Source organism: Mercurialis annua, linkage group LG3, assembly GCF_937616625.2.
Source record: "Mercurialis annua linkage group LG3, ddMerAnnu1.2, whole genome shotgun sequence".
Lineage (NCBI taxonomy): Eukaryota > Viridiplantae > Streptophyta > Magnoliopsida > Malpighiales > Euphorbiaceae > Mercurialis > Mercurialis annua.
This window is the reverse complement of record NC_065572.1, coordinates 3228746-3250832: the sequence shown is the minus strand read 5'-3', so window position 1 is coordinate 3250832 and position 22087 is coordinate 3228746. Positions and strand designations below refer to the sequence as shown.

The window sequence follows — 22087 nt, the reverse complement described above, 5'->3', positions numbered from 1 at the left end:
CTACAATTTACCCATAATGTTTTCACAGATGATGTAGTTTTATTTAAAGCTTATCAATCTAGTGACAATTCTGAAGTAAAGCTTATCAATCTAGTGACAATTCTAGGGTTTCAGTGTTGTTTTAAGGTAGAGGTGGTCACAGTTTACAAAGTTTCGGTCTAAGATCAGCCGAATCCGATTTATGGTTATTTATTTGTATAAGACTATCACTTTTAATTTCACATATTTTTTTTCTAAAATATAATTATTTATACAATAACTAATGTGATTTATTTAATTTTTATATCCTTGTATATTCACAATATTATTAGAAGTTTATGACATTAATTATTAGTGAATAAATAAAAAATAATTTTAAAATTTTGTGAAAAAACAAAAATGAGATATCTCATAAAAAATCATTTTTTATTTTAAATAACCTATAACCGGTTTATTTTTTTGAAATATATTTTATTTGTTTTTATACACTTTACATCTAATATTTTATTTGTTTTATTGGTGGTACTTCTTTTCATAAGCAAAAATAAAAGCATAAAGACTGGAAATATTTCTGTAGGTAATAAAGCGTATTTTTAAAAATTAAGGGTCTTTTTGAAGTGAAGGGTCAATAAAATTTAGAAGTTATGACTCGAAGTTAAGTAACTCATTTCCATTCATTTTGATTAACTAAGGACTCATTTCCATTCATTTTGATTAACTAAGGATAATATTATATATTTTAGATCAATTGAGAATTATCTATATTTTTAGGTTAGTTGATGAAAAAATTAAGCCATTTCAATCCATAAACTATATATTTTTTTAATTAATTTAGAAATAAATAATATTATATATAATTAACCAAAACAGCTGAACATGTTATTTGATTTCGAGCTTTTTACAGTTTTGTGTTTTTCCAATAAATATTTGAGCAAATTACTATAAAACCTCTTATATATCCCATAGTTTAACCTTTAGTCCCTTCTGTTTGAAAATCAAACGATATGTTCCCTCACGTTTGTTTCCGTCAATAATTTAGTCCTTTATTGTCCATTTTTAGTGTTAGTTAACTGAGTTAAAAGACTTTGAAGCACATTAAATTTTAAACACGAGGAACAAAATCATTGACAAATAAAAGTGGGCAACCACATCTTTTTATTGATATTTTTTACTTTAGTCATTTGACTCGGTTGACGAAAGGATTAAATCATTAACAGAAAAAATACGTATTGTTTGATTTTCAAATAGGTGGAATTACAATATGACAGATATAAAGGGCTATAAAATTTGCTCTGCTCCAAGGTCGTTTTGACAACTTTTAAAATGTGAGGACATAGAACATTAGAATGTAATTCCATAAAAATTTAATGGGCCTAATACGACAACTAGACTAGGCCGTAGGCCCAACCTAGCCGACTAAACTAAGCCCACAGGCTATTTTCTCGGGCCACACGTGTTATTCACACGCTACAGAAATGAAAAGAAAAAGATTTCCAAGATCTAGTATTACACTGGTTGCTTTGCCTGTACTTCCTTTTCCTGTCAGTGACTCTGATCGATCTAAAATTCCGATCATGTCATCTCTCACAAATATTTTCAGTAATTAATTAGTAATTATCTTCCTTCTATATCATCGCTGAGTTAAAAATCAAAGCCAGAGAAAAGCATTATTGCTTAAGCCATGGCGACATTCATGACAGTATTGGAATCCGATCTTCGCGCTTTATCTGTTGAAGCGCGGCGGCGTTACCCCGCCGTTAAAGACGGAGCAGAGCATGCTATATTGAAGGTTAGAGTAGAATTCTAATTCTATGTATATAATCTACGAGCGTTGCCAATTTTGCAATGTTCTGATTATTCATTTTAGCTTGCTTCTGCTTCAATTTTGATGAATGCGCTGCCGTATTTGTGTGTATATATATATGTGCGTGTTTTATGCTAATGCGTGTGTTTTTTATTGCCGTGGAAACTGGAAATAGTGGAGAATTGCTATTATTGACTTTAAGTTAGCTGTGTGATTTTAGTTAAGTATTTAGGATTTTTCTATAAAGAATAGTTGTGGCTATGTTAAATTTGGTTGGGGAAGTAGCATTTATCTTTTGCCAGTGCACTTGGGTTCTTTTTCTGGCAAGTTTATCATTAGTTAGCAATTTTGCATCATAAGTTAATTAGTTAGCATAAAAAGGTACTCTCAGCTCTTGGATCCTTATTAAATGTAAATTATGCAGGTTAGGTCACTCCTTTCAAAAATGTCATTTTTTTGGCAGCTGAATTGTTGTTAATGTATTTATTAAAATGTTATTTTGCAGCTTCGTTCATTGTCAAGTCCTAATGAAATTGCACATAATGAGGATATTCTACGAATCTTTTTGATGGCTTGTGATGCCAGAACTGTTAAGTTGAGTGTACTTGGACTTTCATGCCTACAAAAGCTTATATCCCATGATGCAGTTGCTCCCTCAGCTTTGAAGGAGATACTCTCCACATTAAAAGATGTAAGTTAGTGTTTTTGTATTTGGCTTGTGAATTTAGCAAATTCTTGGACTTCATGGAAATAAATCTTCTAGTGGTTCCCAATTCTCGTCATCGACAGCTATGTCTGCATATGTGTCTTTGAATTAGTACCTTTTGCAGGATGCATGACCCCTTATCAGTTTCACTAGTTCACGGTGTAAAATTATTGCTTGTTACTAAGTACAGACAATATTTAGTGCAACCTCTGCCCATTTTTGGACAGTGCTTGGAAGCCTAAGACATTAAGTATTAAAAATTAGATTGGACATTTGAGTGATTTAGTGGTATCTTTTTCTTCTGCAGAAAAATTTGCATGCAGCTATGAGCTATGGTCTTCTATTCTTTTACAGCTGAACAATTAATTCTTTTACTAGATTCTCATGTATCCTTTTCTCTTCAACACAGCATGCTGAAATGGCAGATGAGAGTGTTCAACTCAAGACCCTACAGACTATATTAATCATATTTCAATCACGCTTACATCCAGAGAGTGAGGTGACCATCAGTTATTGAATTTTTCTTTTCAATAAGTATATGAATATTAGATTCAACTTGTGATTGTGATGAATTTTATGTTCAATTATTGATTTTTGCTTAAGTCGGAATATGCGAGTTTTCTGTCTGATTATGTGGAATATGGAAAGTATGCCGATATTATATAAGATACACTAAATATATGCAGAAAGTATAGCATTTTAAGGTCACAACTATCTTTATGAATGCCAGAATTATATTAATTTCTGTTTCACAATAGGTTGAAATACTCGCATAAACTTTTTGCCACCATATTTAGTACTGCCTACATGTGTTCAAAGGTTCTTTTTTGTTTTTGTGCAAGTTGGATATGTTAAGAAAAGTTCATGTGCAATTTTTAGCTATGACAACTCAAGCTCATGTTTGTTGGGCTCCTGCAACATCAACAATTGTTGATGTTGCGTAATCCCTCTGCCTACTATTTTTGTTTTATTGGTTGAGGTTGAAAGGTGTTACAAATGTGTATGCCCTATCTTAACATCTCAGGAGAATATGGCTCGAGCCCTTCATATATGTCTTCGACTTCTTGAAAATAGCAGATCCTCTGACAGTGTGCAAAAGTAAGTTAAATTGTCAGAAACCAGAACTTAACGTGAAGTGGCCTTCTGCTTGCTTTCTCATTTCTGTTATCATGTTCAGTACTGCTGCAGCTACTTTCAGACAGGCAGTAGCATTAATTTTTGATCATGTGGTTCACGCTGAGTCTCTTCCTGAAAGAAAGTTTGGCTCTGGAGGTCATAATTCTCGTTCAAGCTCGGTCACCAGTGATGTCAATCGTAGTGTCAGTCATCCAGAGTATGTTATCATCGTGGAAATCATTTATGCTATTTTTTGTCTATTGATGTAATTTAATTTGTATATTGCAAATACGTCTACATAATTGATACGTACACAATCTGTAGATGCATCCTGGTTGACGTGTTGTGTGAGTGCTCGGTCACCAGTGATGTCAATTGTAGTGTCAGTCATCTAGAGTATGTTATCATCATGGAAATCATTTATGCTATTTTTTGTCTATTGGTGTAATTTAATTTGTATATTGCAAATACGTCTGCATAATTTTTTCATACACAATCCGTAGATGCATCTTGTTTGACGTGTTGTATGAATGCTTGGTCACTAGTGATGTCAATTTTAGTGTCGGTCATCCAGAGTATGTTATCATCATGGAAATCATTTATGCTATTTTTTGTCTATTGGTGTAATTTAATGTGTATATTGCAAATACATCTGCGTAATTGATACATACGCAATCTGTAAATGCATCCTGGTTGACGTGTTCTATGAATGTTTTTTGACAATTAGTTTAATTCTGGATTTTCAGAATTTTTGTTTGTTTCTATCCATGTATAGGGATAGGGTGCTGTGCAGTCAGTTGTGGTTCTTGCATTCTGTGGACTGTTTTGTTATGGAATTAACTTCAGCTATGCAATTTCTGACATATCAATCCATCTAATTTAATATTTACAGGTGTTTGGGGAATGAACTTGCTTCTGGAGAACTGCCGACAAGGGCGATCCTAACAAATGCTGGAAAGCTTGGGCTTCGTTTACTTGAAGACCTGACAGCTCTTGCTGCAGGTGGATCTGTATGTGAAACTATTAGATGGTCTTCCTAGCGTTCTATATAAATTTGTCTTTTATTATTTTATTGTTTCTTTTATAATTTGCTTTTAGAATGTTAAACTGTGCGCTGTGGTGATTCATTTTCAATAATCGTTTTGCTTATCTTACAGGCAATTTGGTTGCACGTCAATTCTCTTAAACGGATATTTGCACTTGATATACTTGAGTAAGAAAATTCCTTTGCCATTTTCTTATCAACATGGTATACTGAACATGTAGGTGTCACACACTACACTTCGGTCATTCTTGGTGCAATAAAGATGTACACATTTAATAAAGTCCTTGAAAAATTTGACCACCTCTTTCTCGCATCCCCTCTTTAGGCTTTAGGTAACAAATTTGATTTATCTTGGTTTGAAATTCTGATGTTAAATGTTAGTATTGGAAATCTGTCCCTGAGACACAGTATTATGTCCTGTAGTGTATCTGGCAAAGCTACTGAGATGATGTGTACTTCTAGCTTGGAAGTTGACTTCTTGAAAATTCCAATAAGGAGATATGATCCTGCTTTGACCTTTTGCATGCATGATGTGATTACATCATCCTATAGTTTCCAATTTTTGAAAGGAGTTGTTGATGTCAAGTTGTGATGGTACCATGAGAATATAGATTGTATTTTGCAAATTGCTTAAGTAATCAGGGCAGGGAATGTGCCATAATGCCCTTTTAAAAAAAATGACCCAACATTTAGCTGATAGCAAACACTGCCTTATTCATGGTGTACTCGTGTAAGTTTTAAAAGCAAGTAAACTTGATCTAGAACATATTGCAGTTCCGAGGCTCTTATGACTCTTAATTATGTATATAAATGTAGAATGTATTCTAGATGTGAATTAATTTAATTCCATTTATTATTGACTATTCCGAACTTTTATAGGTGGGCATGCATAGAAATTTGTTGGTTTAGTTTTAGGCTCATGTTAATGTTGTTTGACTTGGTTGCGTCATAGTGAATGCTACCATTTTTATCTCCGAAAAATATTTTTTTATGCTTTGAGGAAGGATTAGGAGGTGTGGGAGGAAAACATTGTTATCTCATAATATAGGCTAGTTACATTTCCTCCAGTTCTATACCTAGTCAATTGTGTAAGGCCTTGTACCTATCCTTCCTACTTTCATTCTTTCCTACCAAAACAACCTAAATTTCATAGAAAGAAAACAATTATTCTTCCCTTAAAGGTGGTTCTGTTATAACCAAACCTTTGATGCTTAGGGCAAATTACATGCTTTCTATTCCTTGGTTCGCTGACCACTGGCACTCTGCAGGTTCATTCTGTCCAGTTATGTTGTTATTTTCAAGACGTTGGGCCCTTATGAACAGGTAATCATCAGAATATTTTCACTAGTTACAGACGTTTTATTCATTTAATTGAGCTTGCTAGCAGAAAAATTTCAGCGGTAAAGGTTACATGGAAACTGTGCAGGTCATGCGTCATCGAATATGTTCACTTCTGATGACCTCACTCCGAACAAATTCTGAGGTAGCTTCTTTTTTCTAGATGACTGAATTAGTTGTTGATATTTTTTGGGGATATCTTGATATCTAAGGAAGCCTTTCACTGTACGATACCATTGAGCTTTGATCCAGGTTGAAGGAGAAGCCGGAGAACCTACTTTCCGTCGGTTGGTCTTGCGATCAGTTGCCCATATAATCAGGCTTTACAGTTCATCCCTCGTTACTGAGTGTGAGGTATGCTCAACTATGGTAATGATCTTATATTGAAGTGATACATTTATAACACATTTGGAAGGAAGTAATTATTGTTAATGTCTTTCCTTTTTTTTCTTCTCATATTGATACATTGGGATAGGAGAGAATGCTTCTGTATTTTGGTATTGAGTGTTTGGCCAAAATTTTAAGATGAATTGTCAAATATTTGTTCAAGGTTTCCTCAAATATACTTTCATCTCTAATTTTTTTTCGTTTTCCTAGTTGTACCTACAATTTGGATTAGTCCTTCTGTTTATGTTATTTTATTTTTCATCAAGATGTATCATGGCCTTTTTAGTTCACGAACAACTTTTGTTTAAGATTTCATACATATACTCGTATGTTTGTTTTTGAGAAGAACATGTGTATATGTGTGCATACTGCATACACAATACTTCTATGAACTTTTGGCACAATCTGCATGTAAACAGCCCATTGTTCATGGAATGTTCGACTCTTTGAATGCAGGTTTTTCTGAGTATGCTTGTGAAGGTTACTTTTTTGGATTTGCCATTATGGCATCGTATTCTCGTGCTTGAGATCCTGAGGGTAATTTCTACACAACATCAGCTGAAGCGTTCCTTTTTTTTTTTCCTTCCCCCCTCTAGAACATGTGAGCTTTACTGACCACATGTGCAATTCGGCAGGGTTTTTGTGTGGAAGCACGTATCTTACAGATTCTTTTTCAGAACTTTGATATGTAAGCTGACTAGCTTCTCTACTCTAGATGTTTTACTTTGCATTTAACTTTGCATGTTTTGTTAAGAAATAATATCTCCCCTCCGTTTCTGGCAATCTCTCTCTTTTATGAGCATGTTGCTTTCATGTAAAATGGTGTTAATAAGAGTAGCATCAAATATGGAAGACAGTGCAGCTTGTCCCACTGGATCTATTTAAAATCCAAGACTGCACGAGTTTAATTAAGTGATCTGAAAAGCTAGGATTGCAAATTTGCAATTGAAGAATTTCTGTTTTAATTCACAAATATGGTAGCAGAATAAATTACTTGATTTGATGCGATGTTCCTTTGTCTGTTTGTGTGATGGTGATGAGGGAGCTTCGTAGTTTGTACTTTACACACACACATTCTTTGAGCCAGATGAAATCATTGGAGAAGAGGGCATAAAAGGAACACACACACATTTCTTGGCATGGGAAAGCAAGAGTAATGTTGAAGAATTTGTTATCTAAATAACTTAAAAAATCACTTACATCTTTTGGGGACTGGGAGGCGTGTGCATGCATGCACATATACACAATTCTGGTGGGCATAACTAGCAGATGGAAAGATAAAAAATGATTTATTTCAAAGATTTTTGATTCCGTAAGCAGTTTCTAAACTGCTGACTAAGGCTGAAACTTAGGGTATAAGTATTTGTGGATGCTGATTGAAATCTCACTTTTACATGAAATAGGTCTATTTTGCAATTTCTTTTCTCTATTTAATGAAATTGCTGTGTATAACAAATGCATTGCTTCCACTCTGTAGGCATCCCAAGAATACAAATGTTGTGGAGGGTATGGTTAAAGCTCTTGCTCGAGTTGTTTCAAATGTACAGGTAAAATATCGAAGCTCCAGTTATTTAATTGACCTCCTTTAGTTTCCCTCTACTGGATTGCTAATTTATAGTTAATGGGTAGCTTATAAGTATCATGGAATTTTAATTCCGTTTCGTATCATGCTGAAGTATTCTATTTTGGAAGACATTGATGTATTTTCTGGAGCGTATTTCTTCTACATGCCTTGTAAATGTGAGTAATCGACCGTGTTTAAGTATGAATAGTAGTTTTAAGCATGAAGTACACAGCATTGAAATATTAAGCCCTCATGTATTAGAAAACGTTTCTTTAGCCGCTGCTGCAAGATTCGTAGTTGTCAGTAGTTAACTTCCTTGTTTTTCATATTTCCAAACAGGAAGGAGGTGGAAGGAAGGGAAAGGGGGTGTGGGGTCAGACCCTGAATGTTTTTATTTGACAGTTGTGGGTAAAACAGAAACCAATGCATAGATAGATGTTTAAATAGCCAATGTGAAGTTTCTCTTCTGTAATATGCATCTTTCAACTGATTACTACCAGTTTGAGGCTAAGGCTTACTTGAACCAAGTTTAGAGGTTGAGTTAGGTGCAATTGTCATGTCCTCGTACACAATACGTCTTTCAGATAAATATTATACCTGTGGGTATTGAAGATTGTAATGCAGATTGAATATCTGGACTGTTGAGTAGTTGGGTGTCTTGTTTAACAGACTTTACATATTTTAGGTTCAAGAAACAAGCGAGGAAAGTTTGACAGCTGTAGCAGGAATGTTTAGCAGCAAGGCCAAAGGTACTGTTTTCTTAACTGGCTAAGGTGACATGACAACAAATGTATAATAATATAGAAAAGTCTGTTTTATTGTGAAATTATATTTATAAAGCTGTTTGTCATGTTCTTGTTCTCAATTTAGTATTTTGAACAAACAAGAATTCATCAGTAACAGTCAAAATAGGATTAATTTGATAATCTCAAAAACCATCTTATTGTGTACTAGAATTTTCTTTGAAGTTTGATGTAGATGGATGATGGCAGGTACTGGAAAAATGAAAGGAGAACTCGTTAATAAGCAAAATAAAGAATACTCAGATGTTTGACATTATATCTCACCTAAGCAAACTTGCTTTTGATTTCGTTTCTCGGCCTCTGTCATAAAATAAATGAATGCGTAGATTCCCTATGAGATAACCTGACGGGTGATAATTTTAGAGATATCTTTAGCTTGTAATTTCGTTTTAGTTGTACATTGTTGATCAATTGGGTGATATCTGATGATAAAGCTTCAAAATATTTCATCACATGGGGACTCACCCTCATGCTAAAGGTTTTTTAATTATTAGAACTTAAATGACTGGAGTGATTATAAAATGCATTACAGATTTTACACCCTACAGGTATAGAATGGAGTCTGGACAATGATGCATCCAATGCTGCTGTCCTGGTTGCAAGTGAAGCTCATGCAATAACTTTGGCGGTTGAAGGGCTATTGGGTGTTGTCTTCACTGTGGCTACTTTGACAGACGAAGCAGTAGATGTCGGGGAGGTACTGTATTCTTTTATGTTGTATTCTTTCTTGGTATTTGTCTGCTCCACTCAACCCCATAGAGACACATGCACACAGACACACAAAGAAAATGAAGAATTTTTTGGCAAGGTCTTATATTCTATTGGTACTACCAGCTTGAATCTCCCAGATGTGAGTATGAACCCGTGGCAAAATTTACCGGGAAGACTGCTGTTCTCTGCATTGCAATGATCGATTCATTGTGGCTGACCATTCTTGATGCCTTTTCCCTGATTTTATCAAGGTTTGTTGAAAATTCAGTTACAAGATTTTATTAAAAAATTAAACTGAATTTATGAACATCTGACATGTAGCTAATTTGTTAGGTCACAAGGAGAGGCTATTGTGTTGGAAATATTGAAGGGATATCAGGCATTTACTCAGGTATATTTTTGGTAGTTGTGCTCATTTCTTTCGCTGCATAAAGGTCAAATATCATTTTTATTCAAATAGTTATTCTGATATAGGTGTTGCTGCTGTTATATAACAACAGACATTAATAATGCCCTGCATCTACTCTGTAATTTATCTGGTTCTTTTTTTACTATGTTCAGGCATGTGGCGTTCTTAATGCTGTAGAACCCTTGAACTCCTTTCTAGCATCGCTTTGCAAATTTACCATTAACTTCCCAAGTGAAGCAGAGAGATATAGGTAATTCTTAAATTTCAGTGAAGCAGAGAGAAACAAATTTACCATTAACTGAATTGTGATATGTGAATTTTTTCGGACAAAGTCTTAAAACCGAATCCTTAAGTGATACTCCATTTACAAGAATTAAGAAATGCATTAATTATGGTTAATTTACTAAGATATTATTATGGAGTCACTACATTTAATGCTCATACAATAAAATTATGAGGGTGTTTTGATAATTTATCTTTAACTAACATTAAACATGTCAACTTTTTCTAAACTTTAAGGGATGGATGGAGTATTTGTTTTATTTCAAGTAGAAAAAACGAGTCATGGTAGGTCTGTAGACCCATGAAGCTTGTTGATCACAGTGGAAAATGTTTGGGAATTCTGAAGTAATGTAGAAAACCTGAATCACTTTGCAGAGAACGGGTGGGCGAGAGTGGCGTGTGTTATCATTATTCCTTAGAATTGGAGTTGGCGGTTCTTTTACTATTGGTTTGCAAAATGATCATGGTTTTTGTAGAAAAACGCATAATAGGAATTTCTTTATTAAGAACTGATTATAGCATTTGATGGTTTATTATGGTTAATATCAATGTAATGTGCTCAGCTTGGAGGCACCAAGTGTTGCCATTTGTTTGTGCTTTATAAATTCAATTATGCCAGTCGTTATCGAAGATGCATGAGGTATCAAGTTGCTGTGTGTAGTTTAAAGTGGCTAAAATCAACTTAGTTTCTTTGTTTGTCTTAGGGCATGTCATTGCAAGATAATTGTTTGTATTGACATTTAATTACTAACTTTACAAGTTCATCATATTGACATTTAACTTGTCATATTGGATCTTTTATTATGAAATGCTCGGTTCTGTTCCAGTTTCACGAATACAACCTCATATTGATGGTTTGGATTAAATTAAGATTTCTGCAGTGCAGTACAGTCTCCTGGATCAAAGCGTCCTGAGTTGCTTGTCGAACTGAGAGAGAATGTTATTCTTACTCCCAAGAATGTGCAGGTGCTTTGTTAGGCTTGTATTTTTATGGCACTCCCTTCATACTTATCACAACTGTATAATTGATTGCAATTGCTCTGAATTCTCAGGCCTTAAGGACTCTCTTCAACGTTGCTCATCGATTGCACAATGTTTTGGGGCCATCTTGGGTTTTGGTTTGTTGCCTTTCTGCTCTTGTTTTTGTAAATTATTAAACACAAACCATATCAATTGTTTAACTCTTGCTTGTAATTTATGAATGGCTACAGGTTTTGGAGACTTTAGCAGCTCTAGATCGAGCAATCCATTCTCCACATGCCACCACACAGGTAAAGATTAATAATTGATTTTTGGGACATGATGAATTATGATAAGTTATGCATGTGGGTACATATCTAGGAATGATAATCCTATTCTATGCACAGGACATGTGGTTTTGTTAGACAGTGAACCTTGGATGATTGGGATTTAATTGTATTATCGGCAACATGGGAGCAGTTCTAATCTGATTTTGAAATTGCTTTGATGATATACACCAGAAGCTTTGGTTGAAATTCATCTTATATGATGCTCCAACATCGCTTGATCATTAAAGCATGTTAAGATAATACTATAGCTGTAGTCTCACCCAACAACTTGAGCTATTGTGTGAATTGGTTAATTGACATGGTATCAAAGCTTTATGATCGAAAGGTCTAGAGTTTGATCCTTGGCAATCTCTATTTAGTTAATTAAAAATATTTGAATACAAGGTGAGTGGGCATATGTGTTCTTTTTGTTCACGCTTCAAGCCCAATGAGCATTTGTGTGCGGGGGTATGTCAAGATAATACTAGAATTGTAGCCTCATCCAACAGCTTGAGCTATTGGGTGAATTGATTATTTGAAAAGGCACAAAAGAGTATTTTCAGCTTTTAATTCTACGTTTTAAACATAAAATTGAAGATGGTTTTCCAATGAATTTTAATTTCCAATAGAAGCTTATCCTGGATTTTTTTTTTCAATTACTGTTCTAGATGATGCTGCAATATTTTTTCTTTACTTGTATCCATGTATAGAGAATGTGAAACTTGCAATTTTCTAAACTATATGAAATTTAGACTTGAATAGTCTGCTGCTCGAAGTTGACTCGCTTTACTTTTCTATTGAGTTAGAGAGTAGAGATATTTCTCTTGTATACAGACATGTTTTCATTTGATGACATGAATTTTTAAGATGAAAGCTATATGTTCTTTTTGTCTTTCAGGAAGTCTCCACAGCTGTCCCAAAGCTTCTAAGAGAATCTTCTGGTCAATACAGTGATTTCAGTATTCTGTCTTCTTTGAATTCGCAGGCAAGCAGCCATCCCTGTGTGCCATTTGGTAGAAGAACTAATTTATATATCTGTCAAAACTCTTATTTTGGACAAAATGATGTTATTTCTTAAAGATGTTTTGTTATTTTTCTGTATTCCTTACGGTTAAAAGTATTTTTGTTTGGAATAGCAGTGCCCATCTTTCTCTCTCTCAAAAGAGTTTTTTTCCCTATTTGTTTAGAGTTGCTGATTTTGATATCATTTTGTCCATTTAAAGCATTGTTAAATATTCAAAACTTAAACTTATGTTTTCCTAGTAAATTCTACAGATTTGTTTTTTTGTTTGGCACAATTTTAAGATACTTGACTGCGTATTCTAACCAGTCTTGTTTTTTTTTTGTAAAGCTATTTGAGAGTTCGGCATTGATGCACATATCTGCAGTTAAATCACTTCTATCTGCACTGAGCCAATTATCACATCAATATATGTGTGAGGCATCTGTTGGTTTTGGACCAGTAGTGAATCAAAAGATTGGAAGCATCAATTTTTCAGTGGAGAGGATGATATCCATCCTTGTCAACAATCTTCATAGTATGTCTGTTATTTATCTTTTTGTAGTGGAAAATTTAGGTATTTATTCATTTTTAATGCATATTTTAATTGCAGTTATATGGCTTGATCCATAGTTACTCCTTTGAATTTAATATCATCCATATCTTCTTTTTATGTCCCACATTTTTGTGATTAAATACTTATTGTTTTTGGATCAAGATTTCCCCACCTCTCTCTTTTCTCATGGATCGATCATTGGTGTCGACTGTCTAAACTTCCTTAGTTGTAGTGAAAGTTTTTGCATTTACGAATTCAACAAGATTACAAGACCAAAATGTCCAGTTTAAAATCTTGATCATCTTCTAAACTGTGTTCTATCTATTATCAATTAACTCATAAAAGCCTTTACTTTCCAAGAGTTGGGTGTCTGAGAATCTTTTTTGTAATTCACATAAAGGTAGGGCAATTGAATCTTGTTATGTTTACCATTATTTTTGGGTTGTATTCTTCTATTGCACTACAGGAGTGGAGCCACTGTGGGATCATGTTGTGGGTCATTTTTTAGAGGTAATTCATATGTCTATCTTTTGTATTAAATGATGCCAGCACTGTTTATGTCCTGTTTATGTCCTTGATAATGCATGTATCTCTTGCAGCTTGCCAATAATTCTAATCAGAATTTACGAAATATGGCACTTGATGCATTAGATCGATCAATATGTGCTGTTTTAGGTTCTGAACTGTTCCAGGATCATGTACCATCCAGACTCCATGGAACATCTCATGATGTGAGTAACTTCAGATTTTTAAGCTGATGGGAAATTAAACAGTCTACTTATATTATAATTGTATGTTGCTTATGATTCTTTTATTCCTTTTAGATGGAAATTAGGCATGCTCATTTAAGACTGCTTGAATGCTCTGTTCTATCTCCACTTAGAGCTCTGTATTTTTCCACTCAAAGCTCTGATGTCCGTGCTGGCTCCTTGAAAATTCTTCTTCATGTTCTAGAGGTAACATGGCACTACTGAAGATAAATGTAGTTCAAGTCACCATGTTGCCTATTATAACCAGCCTGTACGTTGCTCTTATAACAATTTCATCTTCTCTTTCAGAGGCATGGAGACAAATTGTATTACAGTTGGCCTAATATTCTTGAAATGTTAAGGTTTAGCTTTTGTGCATATTCAGCTATGAATAATCCATTTTTGCGTTAATTCATCTCCTTGGTTGATCCCTGTTACTTTTCTGCTTCTTCAGGTCTGTTGCAGATGCGCCCGAGAAAGATCTCGTCACATTGGGGTTCCAGGTTAATTTAATGATGGCTGAGATTTCATGTTTGACTTTAAAAATGTTCTTCCCTTGGAAGTTCTGCATGCTCTCAGTTTTTGGCCAATCCTCTAGACCATTCCTTTAAAAGTTTAAGTCTGGTAACATTTATAGCCCAAGAAAGTAGAAGAAAGAGGAGGAAAAAATGAATATGGCAAAGGAGAAAAGGACAACTATGAAAATGCTTTGAATTCAAAATCTTCAAGAAATGCCATTGATTGGCGAAGGATTTGGTCACTTGACACTTTAACTAAAATGATAGATACATGCTGCTGAATGTTATGTTTACAATGCTTAGACTTTTATATCAACAAATATTGATGAATTGTGATTTCCTGCAGAGCCTACGTGTTATTATGAATGATGGACTTGCTTCCATACCTACAGAGTGTCTCCCTGTGTAAGATTTATGAGTAGCAATTTGTGAAGTCCTTTTAGACATTCACTGTTGTAGTAAAAAGTTTGAAGTTTTGAATTATTTACATGATAGTGTATATATATATATATATATATATATTCTCTCTTAAATGTATATGGCATGGACGTTTTCTTCTTTTCTTTCTTTCGATATACTCAAAGTTGCAAATTGGTGCACATTGTGAACTTCTCTTTGCGAAGACCCTTTTCCAATGTAAAATTTTAAATAAGACTAGCTCATGATAGAAAATGTTAGGCAACAAAACTTCTTGGTAGAGTTTAGTCTTTAATTAGTAGGAGGATTAGAAAGATAATGGAAAGGACTTAAATTGTTCAAAGTCTATTTAGTCAAATTAGTCATGCAATTTTATGGCTCTCTGCTTAGTACATTAAGTGCTGGCTTGAATTTTATCTGAGGATTGAGTTTCTGTTAGCATCTGCAATTTTAAGATGTTTTGATAATTATACCTGCCACCTCCTTGCATCTTTCAGAATGACACCAGTCACATTGTTAATGTTGCAGATGTGTGGATGTCACTGGCGCCTACAGTGCTCAAAAAACTGAGTTGAATATCAGTTTAACAGCAATAGGCCTATTGTGGACCACTTCCGATTTTATAGCCAAGGGGCTCTTACATGAGCCTCCAGAAGAAAAGGAAACAAGTTGAGTTTCCACTTGAACCTACTAGATTTTTGGGGTGCTATTACTGTATCAGCTGATTTTGCTTGGAATCTTATGGTTCGTCTTTCTTTGACTAGTTATAGGTAGTGTTGGTGAACATCCTACTGTGAAAGAAATGAATGGTGAATCAAAGGAAGAGTACACGGTAGAACTGCCTGAAAAAGTGAAAGATCACAGACCCTCATTAAATATTATTGATCGTGACAAGTTGCTCTTCTCTGTTTTCTCATTACTTCAAAGACTTGGGGCTGATGAGAGACCTGAGGTATGATGGCTCATCTTGTAGATGAGCTTTCCGTGTATTGTTGTCATGCAGCAGCTTTACTATCATATGCTTGCTCAGGCTGTTAGCATTTACCTCATAATTGACACAAGATCTGTCAATATATTAATGAGTAACTATTTAAATGATCAAATTTGAATATATCATAATTTTTACTAGTTCATGCTCCTTTAATTGAGATGGTACTTTAGATTTGTAGGACTCAAAAAATGTCAAATGTACTTTCTGGCATTGGTTTCCTTTATGCAAGAAACTGTTCTATAAGTGAACGTTCCTCTTCTGTATGCGCCTGCATACGAGGCATCTATTTTCATGTACAATCTCTTGCGGATAATGTAGTTTTTCCTTTTCAGAAGTGGTTTGTGGGTGGAGCTGTACCTGTTCAATTATATGTGTATAGGCATCCATTTGTTACATATAGGGTTGTATGCAAGATCTAGAAGGGGTTATTAGCAATGTAGCTATATGCATGGAACTAAAATGTTTTCAGTTACAGGCACAGCCATGTATATTTAATTCCTTTCTTTTTATGCAGCTTTGTCTAGGTGGTCGTTATGTCATGATTATTTACTTTTACAGTTGGAGAATCCCTCAACTCAACAGTTGCTGAACTTAATTTACATTTCAGGTTAGAAATGCTGCTGTCAGGACACTCTTCCAAACTCTAGGAAGCCATGGGCAAAAACTCTCAAAGAGCATGTGGGAGGATTGTCTTTGGAAATATGTATTTCCTGCTTTGGATCGAGCCTCTCACATGGTAATTAATAGTGGTAAATTATTTGGGGGCATAAACAGTGTTTGTAGAAGTTTTACTAAGAGCTTTTTCCTTTCCTTCCTTTTTCGGTTGGATCGATCTTTTCTAAAGGCTGCAACATCATCAAAAGATGAATCTCAGGGCAAAGAGCTAGGTACTCGAGGAGGGAAAGCAGTTCACATGCTGATTCATCATAGGTATGTAACTTTATATATCTGATTTTATTTTATGCATGTGCACCATCTTAGCTTAAATTCTTTCTATTTGACCAATAATGTTAGTTCTAATTTTCTCTCATCAACTTGCAGTCGTAACACAGTTCAGAAACAATGGGATGAAACACTTGTGCTTGTACTTGGTGGGATTGCACGTTTATTACGTTCTTTCTTTCCTTTTCTCAGCAGCTTGAGCAATTTTTGGTCAGGTACTTGCAGTTTACATTCATGTGTGATTGTTATCGTTGGCTATACAGGGATGTCCATTAGAATTTTAGATGAGGTTATTTTGTGCAGGATGGGAATCATTGCTTTTTCTGGTAAAGAATAGTATTTCAAATGGTAGCAAAGAGGTTACCATTGCTGCAATAAACTGTTTGCAGACAACTGTTCTATCTCATTGTCATAAGGTAATATTCAAATGGACTGAGTCCAGATTACAAGTATTGCTTTCTCCTTCCAAATAAAAAAATCATCTTGAATCTTCTTACATTGCATGATTATGTAATAAGGTAGTGATTGGTTTGTAATTAAGCTTTGAAAAGGTAGTGCATCTATATATGTCGTCCCTTAACTGAAATTACTTCATATTTCAGGGTAATTTCCCGATGCCATACCTTATCTCAGTACTCAATGTATATGAGCATGTTCTTCAAACATCACCGAACTACAGTTATAATGCAGTCAGCAAGGTGAAGCAGGAAACACTACATGGGCTTGGTAATGCATCAATTCAGCCTAAGAAATTTGCATTAGATCCTGGATGCGATTGAGCACAGATAATGCATGAGCATATTTCTATAATATGTATCTATATCCTGCCTTGTCAACTGTATAGCATCTGAGGATAATATTGTCATTTCTGATTTGTTCAACATGATATCAATTATTAATGTCTCTATTACAGCTTTTCTGCTCCTGATTTTTTTTTTTTGCCGGGATGCTCCTGAAATTGGAATGTGCTTCGGGTGGCTTATAATTTTTCTCGTCCCTTCGAACTTTTGTAGGTGAGCTGTATGTGCAGGCACAAAGGATGTTTGATGATCAGATGTTCCGTCAGCTGATTGCAATCATTGATTTGGTAATCACGCAAGCCATGGCCCCAAGTGATAACTTTGACAGTGACTTTGTAAGTACATTTTTGTCTCAAACATACTTGTCATAAGTTGTCCTTCTCAAATATGGAACAATTCCTGATGAAATTGACATTCATTTTTCTAGGGACATGTTCCGCCTGTGCTGCGTACTGTACTGGAAATCTTACCACTATTACGTCCAACTGAGCATATCCCGTCAATGTGGCTTGTACTTCTTAGAGAGCTTTTACAATATCTTCCAAGATCAGACTCTTTAGAAACCGAAGACGATGAGCTTAAGCAAGCTGGCATTAGTGATAATATTTCAGGTAAGGAAATGGATTGGTAGCTTTTCATCAGAATTTGTGTTAAGATGAAAAAAATTAAATTCGCATATTTTGAGTAGGCAAAAAGACCGGTATACCCAATGGTACGGCTTCTGTGATCCCAAAAGAAGCTGGAGCTCCACGTCAGCAATCCGGATCAATCACAACCTCATGGGGTGGAACGCTAAGCTATGTGTTTGCAGAAAAGATTGTGACTCTGCTGATGGATCTTTTTCTACAGGCTCCTATGGCTGAACAACTTATCATATTTCCTGAAATTATACAGAGTCTTGGAAGGTAATGGTGATTCTCTATGTTATCTGGAGTTGCATTTTTTTGACATTGTGATCAAACATATTTGTTCGTTTTGTGTGATTCAGCATACAAAATCTGCATCAATGACAATTTAATAGAAAATTTCAGTTTCAATCTTTGTATGAAAATGAAGCAGCCACAAAATTCTGTCATGGTACTCATGAGTAAGTAATCATGTGAATGGGTCGTGGCCGATTGGGTTAGTGCAGTTGATATTAAAGAGCCATGACAGATAAAACCTAGAAAATAGATTAGGGAACTGTGCCTCCGTGCATTAATTGTTTGCCAAATGAAACTTTTTGTGCATTTAAATGGAAAATTATCTAATTTGTAGGTGTATGACAACAAGAAGAGACAATCCAGATGGGTCACTTTGGCGTTTAGCCGTTGAAGGCTTCAATCGTGTTCTTGTTGAGGACTTACGCAAATCTGCTACAAACTTCATATCAGATTCAAGAATTAATAGATCTGCACGAATGCGTATCTGGAAAGAAGTAGCTGATGTTTATGAAATCTTTCTTGTGGGTTATTGTGGGCGTGCCATTCCTTCCAACTCTCTCTCAGCTGAAACACTTAAAGCGGATGAGGCATTGGAGATGACATTTTTACATATTCTGGGTGATGAGATTCTTACCTCGCCAATCGATGCTCCTATTGATGTAATTTTCTTACCTATGTCAGCCATGAAATTCTGTTCGTAATTTAAGGCTCATACGACTTTAAAAACTCTGATGTATTAGTTGATGCATTTCTAGAGTTTATAAGAAATGGCTTATAAACCTAATACTTGTCTCTAGTAAACTGTTATGTGCATTAGCCTACTCTGATTAGTTTGCCATTAAGGTCCCTTCTTACGCCTCATGACGGTGGATTGACTGTAACTGCACTTCGTGATGTTTTTAATTTTATGATCCACATCATATGAATTGTAATGACCAATCATTAGAAGAATCTTGAATTGCTCTAGTTGCATTATGTATTAGTCCATAAAATTGGTTACATGCCCTTGATGTAATCCCAAATTGTGCTTAAGGTATGAGCTCTGATGCAAGATAATTCATTGCTTTGCTGATCTTTACTTTCGTTATTTGATAGATTCTGGAGCGATTTGTTTCAACCATTGACCGTTGTGCTTCACGCACATGCTCTCTTCCTGTTGAGACGGTGGAACTTATGCCGTTGCACTGCAGCAGGTTCTCCCTAGCTTGCTTGAAGAAACTATTTTCCTTAAGCAGGTAAAATTTGTAGGCTAATTAGTTATTTTCATTTTAGCTTTTCATAAAAAATAATAATAATAATTAAGATAAACAAACCCAATTTGCATTTTTTGAATTGACATGATTATTTGAAACCTAATATCTGTTTTCAGTTATAACAATGAAGTAAGCGATTGGAACTTGACGAGATCTGAAGTTAGCAAAATCTCAATCATGGTTCTTATAAGTAGATGTGCATGCACCATCAGCAGATTTTTGATGGACGAAAATGATCTAAGTAAATATATTCTGTTCTGAACTTGCCCATTGGTGAATATCGTCTTCCCTCTCGGTTATCCCTGTTTAACTTCTAAGCTGTTCTAACAGGTGAACGTCCTTTACCAGTAGCAAGGTTTGAAGAAATAGTTTGTGTCCTTCAAGAACTCGGTCATCTAAGAATACATCCAGAAACAGCAGCAATTCTTCCTTTACCTGTCCATATGAGACGTATTCTAGCTGACAAGGAAGATCACGACAAACATCTTCATCTATTCGTTCTATTTTCCCCCCTTTGTGATCTCATAATATCAAGGTAAGAGATAATAATATTCACGACAAATTCTGTCACCGGACCTAAAACTATAGAACTTGTTGCATGTAAGGTTGAAAATTAGGTTGAGACAACCTTGGTGGGTTTGGCACTGAGTGATGTGAGTTTTGGTAAAAGAGAGTAGATAGTAAGATTAAAAGACAGAAACATGAGACCGTACTAAGAAATTATCATATCCAAGGTATAGAAACTAGAGTCTATAAGCATTGGGATCATATCATGATTTTGCTAGTCTCATACTATGATGCACGGAAACCTTGAGTAAGGTGCGCTTCTCCATTTTGGAAACGTTTCCGTTTCCGAAACTCTCAGAAACTCTTCAGAAGAGTTTTGAGGGCCGTTTTTGTAAATACTAAAAGTTAGATACTGGTTTTCAACTAAGAAACCCGTTTTCTATAAAAAAATCTTGAAAATTGCCTATAAATATATAATTTTTAAAGAGTTACTTATAAATTAAAATATGTATATATATATTTATTCACTAAGAAACTTTAATTATTCGCTTTAATCACAATAAACAAACAAAAACTCTTCTTCTTTTCAAACACAAAAAATCTAATCACTTATATTTAAATGCCTTATTTTTATATAAGTAAATTTTAATATATATATATATATATATATATATATATATATAATTTTATAACTTTTAACATTTATAAATATTATCCCTATATTTTTGTTATTTACACGTCTCCCCTACGTTTCCGTTTTTTGTATTTTGGAAATAACCTTTTCCCGGTATCTGTTTCCATGTTCGTTTCCGTTTCCGTGCAACATAGGTCTCGTAAACTGCAAAAATGGGTTACCTTATGGGCATGTAGGCAAGGTAGGGGTGTGTATCCGATTCAAACTGAACTAAATTAAACTCTATTATTTTTTAAAAATTGAATCAAATTTTAAAATTCTCTAGATTGAACTAAATCAAATCAATCTGTTTAGTTGATTTATTCTGTTCGACTTTATTTTTTTTGGTTTGCTTTGTATTAAAATTGGCAAAAGGTACAAAAAAACCCTCGCAGTTTTCATAAAAGTACAAATCAGCCCTTTTACTTGTTTTAGGTATAATTAAGCCCTCTTTATTTTAAAATAGAACAAATAACCCCTTTCATCCAACACCATTAGAAACTCTCGTTTATGGTTTACATGTCTCTCATAATCATATAGGAAAAATGTTTAAAAATAATTTTAATGTTTAAAATATTTACCAAAAATTTGAGGGGGTAAATGTCCCAAAAGTAAACGAAAAGGTTTTATTTGTTCAATTTTAAACAATAAGAGTTTAATTGTTCAATTTTAAAAACACGAGGGTTTAATTGTGTCCTAAAAAAATAAAAGGGCTGATTTGTACTTTTAAGAAAAAGTCGAGGGTCTTTTTGTACCTTCTGCCATTAAAATTTAAGTGAACTTTTTTATGCCCAAAAATCAAACCGAGAAAAATATATTGTGGTATCAAACTGCACTGAGCTTGTTGGTTCAGTATTTTCACATCCTTACATGTAGGAAAGATACTGTTTAAATTTGTACTGACAGGTAATGATTAATGCCCGAATTTGTACCCGCGAGTAATAGTTAATGCCTGAATCTAGTTATATTTGATACATCCATGCATAACCTTGCACAATTAGCTAATTCGTGCAATTTACAGAACCTCGGTTAAGTTGGGAAATATATATGCTATTTTTGTTGGGCAGGGAAGTAAGAGTGAGGGAACTGGTGCAAGCGCTGCTAAGACACGTCACCCGAGAATTAGCACTTGAAAAGGTTGGCATTTCTAGTTGATGTATGAAATATAGAATTTTAGGTGAGGCAGTTTTTTTTATTTGTCCTCCATTGCTTAGTGTTGTATTATGCATGTTTGTACATTATAGGTTCTGGTATTTAATGTATTCTTTTTTTTGTCGGTGTTCGTTTTTTTATTCTTGAATCGGCCTCAACTGAGAGCTCATAAA

The 22087-nt window shown here is 34.5% G+C and overlaps 1 protein-coding gene across 3 annotated transcripts; it reads left to right on the top strand.

Annotated features, from left to right (window-relative positions):
- Positions 1-1483: 1483 nt before the first annotated feature.
- On the top strand, positions 1484-22035 carry LOC126673214 (uncharacterized). 3 transcript variants are annotated; one of them, XM_050367241.2, is made up of 44 exons: positions 1484-1768; positions 2289-2474; positions 2899-2988; positions 3514-3587; positions 3667-3822; positions 4498-4615; positions 4763-4818; positions 5919-5973; positions 6077-6133; positions 6241-6342; positions 6832-6912; positions 7011-7063; positions 7853-7922; positions 8625-8688; positions 9291-9439; positions 9577-9704; positions 9787-9844; positions 10015-10112; positions 11026-11110; positions 11197-11262; positions 11356-11415; positions 12332-12418; positions 12785-12971; positions 13456-13499; positions 13589-13720; positions 13814-13945; positions 14048-14100; positions 14193-14241; positions 14603-14661; positions 15202-15341; positions 15444-15625; positions 16272-16400; positions 16509-16594; positions 16706-16821; positions 16910-17022; positions 17209-17332; positions 17620-17741; positions 17834-18017; positions 18095-18311; positions 18664-18988; positions 19425-19564; positions 19699-19823; positions 19913-20117; positions 21830-22035. In XM_050367241.2, exons 1-44 carry the CDS (start codon positions 1661-1663, stop codon positions 21915-21917), a joined length of 4953 nt encoding a protein of 1650 aa, XP_050223198.1. In that variant the 5' UTR covers positions 1484-1660; the 3' UTR covers positions 21918-22035. The 3 variants fall into 3 exon arrangements, with proteins under 3 accessions (XP_050223198.1, XP_050223197.1, XP_055961120.1); XM_050367240.2 differs by having other exon boundaries at positions 15438-15625; XM_056105145.1 differs by lacking the exons at positions 1484-1768; positions 2289-2474; positions 2899-2988; ... (1 more) ...; positions 3667-3822; positions 4498-4615 and adding an exon at positions 4617-4635 and having other exon boundaries at positions 15438-15625.
- Positions 22036-22087: the final 52 nt, after the last annotated feature.